At 37.7% G+C, this 13,484-nt stretch overlaps 1 protein-coding gene across 3 annotated transcripts in view; it reads left to right on the plus strand.

Moving 5' to 3' along the window:
* ZNF385B (zinc finger protein 385B) overlaps positions 1-13,484 on the plus strand; it is a gene marked incomplete at both ends in the record, with an annotated part of 153,371 nt that overhangs the window by 95,300 nt on the left and 44,587 nt on the right. For all 3 annotated transcript variants that reach the window (XM_080346760.1, XM_080346758.1, XM_080346759.1), the window contains one exon: positions 10,244-10,374. In XM_080346760.1, coding sequence (XP_080202886.1) covers positions 10,244-10,374 — 131 coding nt within the window. The remainder of the gene's footprint in view (positions 1-10,243; positions 10,375-13,484) is intronic.

A 13,484-nucleotide genomic window follows, 5' to 3' on the forward strand; every position in this document is an offset into this window, starting at 1 on the left:
TTTATTTGTATTTTTAGGTGAGAGAAGGGCTGAGTCAGGCTCCTGCTTTGTTGAGTAGGGTGAGGTCTCTGTGATTCTTGTGTTTCCAGGTGCAGTATCACAGGGTGCACTGGGAACATGTAAAGCTCCAGAAACAGAGCTTTGACTTCTCCCTTGCTTTTATGAGCGTGGGCTCCGAAAAGGACATGCAGTATGCCATCTTGATTAGGAGAAAGCTGAAATCCTCCAGGAAATCCCGTGAAGATGTTCTTGTTGCTTTAGTTAGGGGCAGCAAATAGAGCATCAAGAAGTTAGAGAAGTTTGGGAAGAAGGAGATTTTCCCTTCTGTAGTATTAACTAGGAAATTATTAAATAGTTGTTTTTTCTTTAAGCTGCTTCTAAGACATCTAGGAATTTCTTCAGTACATCAGTCTTAGAAAAAGGATTATATCACTTGAACTTAAACTGCATGTGTGATAAACCTGCCCACTGCCTTTACATGTTTGACCTCTTTTGGATGGGTGCTTGTATGCTGCCTGCCCTGTGCCACGGCAGAGCAGTTAAATTCAGTGTGGAAAGTAGGCTTCCTTGATAATGTTATGAAGGTTTTAAAATCTACCTTTCTTCCCTCTATCATTGTTTATTACTTCTAAACAGAAAGATAGTAGTCCTTCTAAAAGCATGTACCTAAGTATGGAAAAGATAGCAACTAAGGGGAAGATTGTGACTGAAATTGTGACCTTTCAGATAGAAAGAGGGTGGACTGGATGTTCGAACTTATTTTGAAATTTCTGAAAAATTGAAACTTTTAGTTAGAAGGAAAACCAGATTTCGTTCAGTAGGGATCCTGATTTCCATTGCAGGTAGTTTCAATAGACCACTTTAAACACCTAAATCACCTGTTGTTGCAATCTTTTATCTGAAGGATATTTAGGGAGCAGTACCAATAGAAGAACTTATGAACAGAAAACAAGAAGCAACTTAGGTAACTGTATTTTCTAGAGGTGATTGTGTGATATGTAGAAGAAGAAAATGAGGCATGAAATTCTCTGAGCTATGATGGCTTTTAAGAGACTTGGAAATTGTCTAATGTGGTTAAGTGAACAGACACATCCGTGGGGATGCATATGGGTCTAGACCCCTATTATCTTTGTGCACAGCACTGTTGAGCTGGTGTGTTGGACTGTTGAAATGGAATAAGGAGCAAGAAGCCAACTGCAGACATAAACCCCCTAAATGTAAAATTCAGGCATAACGGTTTTGACTGACCAATAACAAAATGGTCACCCAGCAGCATTGCTGTTGTTAGACTTGTTTGGTTTTAGTGGACAGGAACTCAGTATCTCATGAAAGGATGTCTGTGTTGAGGCTCACTGAGGATTAGTGGTGGTTAGCTCAATGATGTGGTGACAGAATTCAGGATAAGGGTTGGATTTTGAGAAACACCACATTATGTGAGAAATGAAGTGATAACAGACTCTCTAAAAAGTTAACTGCAACCAAGTCACATCCCCAAAATTATTCAAACTTTTAAGGTAATGTAAATTGGGTTTTTTTTTGTTCCTGTTCCTTAGAAGGGAAGCTTCAGTTTGTAATAAAACATTGTGTTTAATCAGAATGCTGAATGGAGAGGGGAGTTTGTGCTTTTTCTTGGAACACTCGCAGGCTTGATGCACAGCACCTAAGAATATATGGTGAGGGAAAAAATGGGGACTGACCTGGAAGTTGCACCATGCTCTGAACAAGACTGGTTTTAGTTAAGGGTGACAGCAGAAAAGTGAACAAATACCCTCTCTCACTCTGCCTTGGTTTGGGGAGAGAGGAAAAGACAAGGGGGTCCTGGTTTGAACACATCAAGAAAAAGGATCCTAAGGATTTTGAAAAGATCTCCATTAGTCCAGATGGCAAGAGAATAGGGAGCTGAAAAATACACAGCTGTTTTTTCTGTCATACTTGGGAAACTTCAAAGCAAAAACAACTCCAAAGGAGCATTTCCTAGAAGCAGATAAGAACAGAGGAGGAGGCAAAGCTGCTCACTCAGGCTGTGAGAGAGGCTTGAGCAAGCCAGGAGATTTGGAGGAAAAGAAACTAGGATAGACTGCAAAGTTCCAACTGGCTTTAATGCAGGCAGGAGCATTGCATTTATTAATAGTTGTCACTGTTTGGTTAGAATAAAAATCCAAGTTACCGAGCTCGGTGGTGTTAAGCTATAATGTGCCAGCCTGCTTTTCAGTCAAACAAATTGTCTCGGTTGCTTTAGAAGTCTAGAGAATTAGTTCTTTTGAGAAATCAATGAGAAATATTTCCATACTACCTATAGATAATGATAAATTACAGTTGTACATCAGCCAGCACATTTCTTCTAAATATAGTGAGGGTTGTTCTATAATTTATGCAATTGCTTAGACTTGAAAAGGAGCCAGTGCTGACAAACAGGCTTTGATACTAGTGTAGTACTTTAGCTTGACTTGGGAATATAAATACTTCAAAAAATGCAGTGGGACAGTGTCATACAATTGCTGTGAAATAGGAGGCGTTCATGGTTCAGGTCCCTTCTCAGCCACAGGAACATGAGAGTGGCAGCTGAAGGAGGAAGGGGACAGGATCATGAGTCACAGGTTCTGCAAATGCATGGAGGGACAGGGCTTTTCCAAATGTTATCAGGCAATTGTAACACAGTTATTTAAGGAAAATGCAAGATAATCCATTCCACTTCTAATTACTGGACTTCTCTTCCCACTCTGTCAGTTCTGGTATCTTCTGTACAAAAACCTACAGGGATTCCTGTTGTTATTGCAAACTATTAGACTTGCAGCACAACTGCAAGGAGAATGAGGTTTTTCTTGATTCATGTTTTGATGTACTTGTCTCTAAAATACTGAAATTTCAGTTTCTTGTTTTTATGCCTCTTCTGTCCTCTTCCTCCACTAGGTAAATATAATTATTTGTTTTCCATGATTTTGATGTACTAAACGTAGAGATTAAGGAAATAAATATTGACACAGTTCTTTTGAATATTAATACTGTCCTAATAGAGGTTTTCAAGATCAGTTTTTCCATGATAGTCTTCACATAAATTATATGCATAATATTTATGATCTATTGTCTAAATTTTTATTTCTTGAAATTAAAGTCTTTCAGTCATAAGGCACTGAAGACAGAAAACAAATAGGCAGAGGAATATTAACAATTCATGGAAATTAAAGTAATTCCAAGTCATCCCTAATACTTCAATGAGAAAGGATCTGATCTAATTAAGATTTGCTTACTTGTAAGTGCCAGTAGGTTTATGGTTTTATTTTTAGAATTCTTATGTGAAATGGATGCAATATATAGCTGTACTTCTTTTCTGGTTGTAAATGAACTATATATAATTAAGAATGTTAGTTAAGTGTTGGTTGACTTTTTGGATTGATCATATGCCAAAACTTCTATTCATTTCAGCAGAAGCAGATTTCAATTTATTTTTGGTATTGACCTAGTTGGTGGAATTCTACATGTATTTGAAATGCAGGAATACCTCATTTCATGGTATTTGATTTTGTACAAAAGGAGAATAAGGAATTCTGTTAGCACACCTTCATAGAACATTTATTTCTAGATGGATAATAATGGAAATACTAACATCATGCTCAAGCATATTGGAAATTGTGTTTTAATTTGTAGGGAGAGAATTATTTTTATAATCTGACGTTTCTTAGATCAATCATTCTTGAGCACAAAGAGCTTAAACTGTACAGTGTATAGGTAATTTTTATGTTGCGGTGAATTTGCATCAAATGCCTGTGGGTTTGCTGGAGCATCTACTGAAAAAGTAAACTCAGAATGGAGTGCAAAATACTTGACATTTTGTTTTGTATCCATATGTTGCTATGGAAGGCTAGACCTGGACTAATGCTTTCTTATTGCTTGTCTTGTGTTTTATGGAGTGGTTCTTCCTTAGTGCTGTTGAGTAGCCATAATGTCCACACCAGTTCTTGCCACCTTTCCTTGTGGCTAATGAAAAATAAAACACAACTTTTGAGGGTTTACCCATTTTTATTTGCCAAACTTGGATGTTAATGTATGGTTTGTGATTTTAAATCTATTAATAAGTCAATGGGAGATATGACTGCTATGTTGATATCTGAATAATGTTTAAGAGGTCTGAATTTAGTGCACTCTCCAGGTTTTAAAATATGTGTATGAGTTGGTGGTAATCACATCAGCTCCCTAAGGAACTGCATCCTCATTCATTAGTGAGTTAATTTGTAGGGTGCCCTGTGGGCAGCGAAGTTCTTAACATTTTTTCCTATTGTCAGCTGGGGGCTGTACCATGTCTCATATATGCTGGGTTTCTGCTTCAAGCTATTTTTAAAAATAAGTTGCCTGGATAGTGAGTTATCTCTTAGGATTGTGTTAATTTGCCGTTTGGGAAAATCTGTTGAAGTAATGGTCTTATCTCTCCTTGACTACTTTACTTTTAACAGACTGCAATCCCTACGGGTATTGTAAGTCTAATTTATCATCATACCATATTATAAGGAATGAATATTTATTCTGCTGAGTGGATCCTGAAAAAAAAAAAAATCTACTAAAATGCTGTATTTATTCACATTGCTTTTTATTTATGAAGGGAGAATGTCTTAAGGTTCACCTCCATGAGTGTTATTAATGGAATACTTCCAGAATAGCTTTTTCCTTATGCATTTTGATATCAACACCTGCTGTTCAGAAACTCAGAATTATTTTACTTGCACTTAACTTGCTTTTAGCAGTTTATCTTATCAATAAACAGAAACACATTACATTCTCTAATATTCATTTACAGCTGTAACTAAACAAACAGAATTATAAAATTTCTGAATCCTGTAAACTGATCACACTGAGAAGGAAATAGACTGATATTTATATCAAGTATTTCGAAGGATTTCAGGTGCTAGTGTCATACAAATACCTGAACTACAAAATGTAGTGACTTGCAAGTGTTTGATTTTTACCTGTCAATTATGGGGGAAAAAAAAAATTGTAGCAAAAGCACATAGATCCAAGGCATGATGCAATAAGGCCATCAGATATAAGGGAAGAAAGCAATTTTTTAATGGTGTGCATTTCTGTAGTTAGGTGGAGTTTTTTATAAACGTCATTTCATTGTGCCAGTCTTCCCATAAAGCTGCAAATAAGCCAGTGTAAGAAAGCCTTGTGCAAGTTGGGTTTTTTTAGGTTGTGGTGGGATTTTTGGTTTTGGATGATTTTTTTTTTTTAGTTTTTTGCAAGGCATAGGCAATAGAGCTGAAGAGATTTTTATTCAATATGAAAGCCTAGGTACTACCTCTGGCTCTAATCTGTTTATAAAACTGCTTTTTGAGCCACATGCTGAAGTAAATATTTCTGACAATGTTTAAAGCTTCCACTGACAAATTAAGGAATTGTACTGAAACCATGGCGTCCCAGAAAAAGCGCATAGAGGAACACATGCAGAATTATCTCAGAATCGATTCAGGGAGCCATTTCAAATATTTTCTGCCTGGGCTTCTGTCTTCTGGTGCTCTGAAGGAAAACACTGTAAATGGAGATGACGGTGTGAGGTCTAAAGGCAGGCTAGCTGTGCATAGGGTGGTTGCAGTCTGTAGTTAATTCAGCCATCATGGCATAGATCAAAAGGGACAACTTGTCATCCACCCTTGAATGGAAACTGTTGGCTCGAGTGTTTAAAAAAATGTTGCACCAAATCGCAGAATGGTTAGGGTTGTAAGTGACCTCTGGAGATCATTTAGTCCAACCCAAAGGAAGAGAAAGCCCAGAACTGACCCGCTCCATCAGTTATATTGCTCCTATTCACTGGCTAGATGAAGCTACTCAACCTTGGTGTAGAAAATAAAGTTTCCTCATAGTTTAAGATGGTCAGACAATTCAGGGATGAAAAAGCCAGCACAGCCTGTCCATAAACTGAAAACTGTCAGGGTGATGCACGTAAGTAGTGGTGGGTGTGAATAACAAAGACAATGTTCCTTCAGAGTATTCCCAGATACTGTCCACAGGTCAGGGCCAACCATGTGCAAGCTGAGATGGATGTTGATTGTCCAGTTCACAGAAATTTGTCAGTTGGGTACTTTTATTCAGTCCTGATAGTACTTCAGTGCTCATGTTCTGGGTTTGGGCTTCTCCTTGGTACAGAGGATTAGAACACTGCAGTAATGTCTTTAGGTAATGGAAAAAGAGGAGCAACTTGAGTATGGCTTTAGCTTTCTCTGTAGTTGCCTTTAATGAAGACTTCAGAAGAGCATACTTTCAAGTCTGCAAAATAATTTACTTAAGTATGCTAAAATTGTTCACAAAATATGTTTTAGATAAGTAATTTTTATGATAAAATAGTTTCGTTTTGGTTTTTTCTTGTAATTGTCTGATATTGACCCAAACTTAAATTAACGTGCAGATTTTACACCTTTTTTTTTGTGTCTGCCAGTGATAAAGAAAAGCACTTACAGAGAAAATCACTGAAGTAATACTTTCACAAATAGTTTTCAGGAGGTACAAAAGGAGAAATTGTGTGCTTAGATTTGACTGAATTCAACACTGCTCTTACTTGAAAAAGATGAACAGTGACCGTTAACCACGGCCAAAGTTAACTCTGCTTGCCTCTGCCAAAACTGTGATCATGCCAGTCTTGGTTTCTGCAGTTTTTCTATGAAACTGTAAAGTTGTTGTGGGGGGTTGTTGGTAGAAACTCCTCACGTCCACATTTTGTATGGCTCTTAGGACTCGGCTCACTACGAGACTGACTGATACAAGACTTCCTAATTGCTTCCCCAAAATATCACTTTCACTGCTTAATCTATTCATTACATACCTTTTTTTTTAGAGACAAGTCACATTTGGGTAAAGACAACAACCTCTCATAAATTTTGCAAAAGCATCAGTTTCCCACTGCATTGCAGTGTGCATGAAACCATATGTATGTGGCTAAAGAGAAACAGTGCCTGTTACACAGGGACTTCTTTTCAGATAAATATGTCTAGGGTGAAGAAGAACTTAATAAAATTAGACGTTTTGGATCATCTGCTCAGATGAAACCTGTTTTCCTCCTCTTAGATAAGGGTAAAAAGGGACCAGTGCCTTTTGGCAAAGTTTGTCATCTGCTTGTATCTCCAGCTCCCATGCTGTGGGAGTAAAATTGAAGTTAAAAAGGTAAAATACTATTTAAAAATTACTAAGCTGAAATGAACAAATTAATTTACAAGGAAGATCAGTTATATTTATGCTAAATATTACAAGTAGTTTAAAACAATCTGTGTTTGACATGGTAAGTTGCCTTTACCATTAAAATGCTAGTGAAATGGTAAACATCTGTTACATTTCTGAAGATAATGAAGCTTGTCAGCTACATCTTTCTTGTGCCAGGGCTCCTGCTTAGCTCAGGTCTGCATAGAGGTTTGGTGGAACAGTGAGAATCTATTTGACCTTTGGGAGCAACACCAGTGTAAAACTGTGTCCTAGTCTGTTTGATTTCATTATTTTGTCCCAGAATGCTTATACCTATAGTTTAGGTCATCTTCATCTGATCATTCTTGCAGAGGCTTTCAAAGGTGGGTCTGAAAAATCAGTCAAGCAGGCAGGATCACTGGTATTTGAATGGCAACAAGTTGAAGTAGTAAACTGGCAAACAGAAGGGGAACAAAGTTCTAATTATTAATGCCTCCACTAATCAGTCTGATAAGTGTGTATGTTTTCTGTTCTGTATGAACTCCAAAAGTATCCTAGTCTACTGGTCGTGTATTACTCTGGCTGCAGAAACACCATAGACTGCAAAACTGCAGGCAGACTTTAAACATCTTTGTTGCATGAAATTTTCTGTACTCAGCCAAGTAGTACAAAGAATATTGCATTGTTTGCAGGAGGATGCTAATTGTTTTTTTTAATTTTAAAACTTTTATGCCAGATGTTTTCTATGCCTTGGGTGAAGACAGCAACCAAAAACCCAGCTTAACTCTGATTTTTAAAGTCAGTCACAATTTAACTCTATAATGATACAATTTTTCTGTAAAATGTAGTTAAAATATATAACCATAGCTTCATTGAAGTATGCATGTGTAAAGAAAGGACAGGTCTTTTTTAACTTCATGGATCTTTAATTGCTTATTAACTTCAAAGAGAAACTTGTAGAAGTTAGACTGAAGATGGCATTTTGTGGGCTTTACGTAATTAAATACAGCATAGCTGCTGTTTGAATACAACTCTGAAATCCAAATTATGTAAACCTACTGTTTTGGAACCAGCTAGTAGAAATAATCATTATTTTTTGCAGTTGAAGATACTTCCTTTGGATAAATCCTCTGACACACTGCTTTTCTATTGATGCATATTTTTCATTATGGATATGAAGAAGAAACTATAGGCATGCTAGCCTTTAACTTTTTGACGTTTGTGACTCCACTTGAATAAGCTTTGACTTACAGTTAATTAAGCACAACTGTCAATGAGTTGCAGAAACAAACCTTACATTTATTAAAGTATTGGGTAGAAGGGAGAAAATATTGTGGAAAATATCTCAAGCCTATTTTTTTCTTTCAAGTTGTACAGCTCAGTTGGGATGGTGTTCAACAGTTTGCTCTCCATAGTTGTCAATGGCCCATCTTTCTGCAATTAGCACACTTTTCATATAGAAGAAACTGAGAATAGATTGTAGCCTGTTATTCATCTGCTGGACCAGAATATCATGTTTACTGGGCTACAGCTGTCATCAAATTACTGTCTCTCCAGCATCTGCAAAATTTGAGCTCAGGGCTAGTTCTAAGTGTTTGGTCATCCAAAAAATCCACGCAGCCCCATCTGGCTTCTGAACTCAGCTTTCCTCTTGGAAACCTTAAAATGGGTTTGAAATTGTGTGCATGGAGTCAGGATGATAAGATCAAAAGGAGGAAACTCTGCCTTCAGTTATGCCTATCTTAACAGGGAGAAAGGGAGATCCCTTATTGGAAGACTGGTATTCTGGCAGCCCATATGGATTCCCCAACATCTGGCAAGTGGATGCAAATGATTTGATTTTATGGGAGAAGCGAGGGAAAATTGCTTGTTTATTTTTCTCCTTCCCCCCCCCCCCCCCCCCCCCCCCTCTTTCTGACTTCCCTGAGTTTAAAAAGCTCAGGCGACTTCTATGAGAAAAAGCTTAGGTATTGTGTCAGCTCTGCTTGAGACCAGAGAAACTCCTAGGAGAACTGTTATGCTCCCAGCTGATGTGCTGACCACTGGTGAGTGGGAGAAGGAGGTAATTATGGAGAAATTCTGGTAGAGGGGAGAGACGGAGAGACTGACTCATGCTCCTTTACAGGTGTGAGACATTTGTGTTCCAGTGCTTGCTGCAGTCGGTGTTGAATTATTTATTCAGCCCAGGAAGGAGAAACTGAGATTTTTGTTGTTGTTGTTGTTGCATTTTTTTATTTCAGTGAGGGGAAATGTTATTTGAAACCTATTTTGTATGATTTCAGGAAAAAAATACTCCTACAGGCATAGCTGGAAGCTGTGCACTAGGCACTCTGTTTTGTGAATAGGGCAGATAGCTAGTTAAAAATGAATATTGAGACATATGTGCCTTCCCATTCCTTTGAGGTCTTTCTGGGGAATGATTCTCAAGTGTATATAGAAAGAATTTCAGCATGTAGCTTTCCAGAAAGCTCTTGTTTGGAGAGGAAGATCTGGGCTCCAATTAAGAAAATGCTAGCTTGACTTGCAGGTAAAGAGTTGTATTTTTTTTATATGCTACCTGATTATTTAATTGATGGTTGTTTTCTAATATTTCCCTTGCACTGTAAAACAGAAGGTATTTTTTTAAATGGTAGGTGGAAAGGTGTTTGTGCAGCACTTGAGAGTTACTGTCAGAATAGGAAAAAATAAACATGCAGCTCACTGTTTGGAAACGTATTGTGTGTCCTAGCTGATCTAATAGGCAACCATGAATTGCAAAAGCATCTGACTTCCATGGGCATCCATTCTTGCCTTTTTGGCACAGAAGAATTTTTCAGCTTTAGAAAGGATTTATTCTACCTGCCAGTGTGATTTATAAACCATATGTCTCCTCTTCAGCATCTGAGTATCCATGGCCATAGGGAAGTGCTCTGCCTCATCTCTAATGTGTGGAAATAAGTTTCTTTTAATACTATTAACTCCTACAGAGCCACTTCATTACTTCCCTATATTATTTTTTTTGCTTGGCAGTTGTGTCAGCTATACTGCATGTGATGTGGAAAGGAGAATACTATGAATTCCTGGTTTTGTTTGCTCTTGGCAGGCACTACTGCACTTCCTACCCTTGTACGCACACCTACCTTGATGATGCAGCCTTCCCTGGATATCAAACCCTTTATGTCCTTCCCTGTGGACAGCAGCTCTGCTGTTGGATTCTTCCCAAATTTTAACACAGTAAGTAAAGGTGTATGCTTTCCAAGCTGGTTCTAATATCCGGTATTGAAACTACCTTAAATCAGTGCATCACTGACACAATTTTAGAAAACCCTTTTTGTCTGTGCTGCCGTGGTTGCTGTTCCCTTATGCAAAAGACTGAGTGGTACCCAGCCGCCTCACTGTGAATGGGGCTGATCCTTTTCTAACTTGGTAACTTGGGATGATGTTTGCACACTGAGAAGAATCCCTGCGACAGAGATTTGATGAGCAATAGAATCATTTTGAGCATTTGCCTGGGCATGTGCTGTAAAAAAGAAAAAAGCAAAAGCTATTGTAAAAACAGGCATGACAGGTAAGGCCTAGATGATCTTGACTTGAATCAAGCTAAATCTATCACAACCAGTAAAGTAACCGCAGGATCTTATTAATTCTGTATAATAACAAAAGTCTAAAGTTGTGCTGCTAGCCAATGTGAAAAATGTGAACCTGCTACTTTTAGTTTATGGCAAAGCATCTTGAGTTTTTGCAACAAGGTATTACTTCCATAATAACGTTTGATGCTTCTGTAGTTCTCCATGTTTATCAGAACAGCATTAACAAAAATACTCTCTTCTGTGATTCTCACTTATTTAATGTCTCAGAAAATGGCTCTGATTATTATCAAAATGCTTTTTTGCTATCACACTTTATCATGTGTTTAATTAATTATTATCTTAAATGCACTGAGTACACCAAAATCAATATTTTGCATGTTGCCACTCAGGTTTCCATGTGTGGAGGTAATTCAGCATGTAACGAATCAGCAAACAGTAAGTTAATAGCAACAGAAAGGAAACTGCCCTGGGTTATTTCTGCCAAGTCAACGAGTACGATCTGTTCATCCGTGACCGTGGCCTGAACTGTGCAGCATCACACTTGTCACCATAATTTCAGGGGAACGGAAAGGGGAGCAGTGTCACTACTGACACACAGTGATCACCTGAACCACTGCCAAGTCTGAGTTTTGCAAACTCACCTTATGTCTGAAGTTAAAACAACAAGAGGTTGTTTTTATGGGTTGGGTTGGGTTGGTTTTTGGGGTTTTTTGTTTGGTTGGTTTTGGTTGTTGTTGTTGGGGTGTTGTTGTTATTTTTCATGGCTTGCAAATATCTTGCTGACAGGACTTGTGCTGCAGCACACAGTTCTGGGGGTGGTTATAAGGTAACGTATCAGCCAACTTCTTTCAAATGACAGCAGCCCAATGCACATTATACACGGTAGCGAATTTGACTGATTGATTGCAAAATATGTATATGACAATTGTGTATTTATGAGGCAGATGTGGGAATGTGCATGTGTATAGATTAGGGGCTTGTGTGCCCATGTATGTATACAAAGAGAAAAGTTTAAAGAAAAATCTGGGTATGTTTAAAGTGCAGGACCAAAACTCAATACAATTTTAAGAAAGTAATGTGTCATTCTCATATTTTCATATTAATTTTCCATATCTTTCTAATAGATTCTAGTATTTTATTTGTTATTGATTTGTCTGCCTTCCAGGTGCACAGTTTTTATAGGTGAGGTTTTTCACAGAACTGTACGTAAAGACTCAAAGAACTTTATCTTTAGGGATGCTGTAGTTGTAGAGTCAACCAATATTATTTGCTTACTGGCGGTATTATTGAATTTCTGAGTTGCAGTAGCTGTGAGAGACAGATTAATTTGGATATTTCGACTAGTTTTGCCTGTCTACACTAGCTTACTTTTATCTGGGTTACATTCCGTTTGCCTAATTCCTGAAGTGTTTATCCTTCACACCTGTCATTCCTCTCCATACTTTTATGGATTTTGTTAAAAAAGAGAGGCCTGGGGTAATCAGCAAATATTATTGGTTCAATATCTACTTCCTCCCTTGGAATTCTTGATCATGATATAAAATCACGCTGTTGTGCATCCCAGGCACCACATGTTTAAATGCTCTTATTTGAGGAGCAGTGGTTCAGTACTGCTGTATTTCAAATTCACGTACTTTGCCATTTATCTTGCAGGTATTGATTTTCTCTAACGGTCTTTTACAATGGACTTTAAAGTTCATTGAAAAACTAAATCATCCATGGTTATCTACTGACAAGCAAAGTGAACAGCAGCTGTCATGCACTTTGTTTCTTTGTAAATTAACAAAACCTTTGCAAATGTTGATTTTTGTTTGTACATATGTAATACTTTTTTTTTTTTTCTTTTTCACTGTAAAGTGATGGGTAGAGTCTGTTAAAGTTTGGAAAAAACATTTTTCCAGAGGAAAAGTTTGAGTGAGTAGAAGCTAATTCCAGTTGAACCACAGTGTATACCTCATCTAAAGTGCCATAATTTTTCATCTAGTGCAGGAACAGAATATTAGAAGAGCTTTTTGTCCCTTCTCCCCCCCAAAAGCCTATCATTTGCCTTATGAATCCATCAGGAACTCTATGCACTTTGCTCCCAAGAGGACTTGTCAAGGCGGTGAAACCTCCAGCATGCAGCACCTGATCTCTTTGCCTTCAGTAGCACTGAGGGGACCCTGCAGCATGTGCCAAGGCCACTGCTCTCGCTTGCGTGTGTTCACTGAAGGGTGCAAAAAGAAGTGTGGTCTCAAGAGAAAACATCTTTGATTCGCCTGTTCCTTTTTAATGGCAGTCAGATATAGAAACATTTTTCTAAACCTTGCCAGGAGGTAGTTTCTAAATTAACTTCAGTTGCCTGAAAAAAACAGAAGTTATCAACTACCAAGTGTCAAGCTTAGGAGCTTGATACAGTAACTATCAGGGCAGGAAAAACAAGGTAAAATATTTTAACTACAAACATGTTTAAAGGAACGCCTCCTACAGCGTTTCCAAAAGACTTTCTCTTATTTATGGAAATATATTTAAAATCTGGGGTAAGCCCTTTCTTTTATAGTTAACTTCAACAGTTTTCAATTCTGAAAACATCTGTGGTGCTCCAGATGAAGCATCAGTATTCCCATTTCATTTTTGGAAGCATTCTGATCACTTGCTTCTTTCCACATAGGTATTTTCAAATGAAGCACTGAGCAGACCCTGAATTTTTTTAAAGAAATGCCTACCCCAAATATATCTTCTTTTCCTGACATAATTGTGTGATTTAACTTAAAA

Source organism: Nesoenas mayeri (assembly GCF_963082525.1).
Source record: "Nesoenas mayeri genome assembly, chromosome: 6".
NCBI classification, from domain to species: Eukaryota; Metazoa; Chordata; class Aves; order Columbiformes; family Columbidae; genus Nesoenas; species Nesoenas mayeri.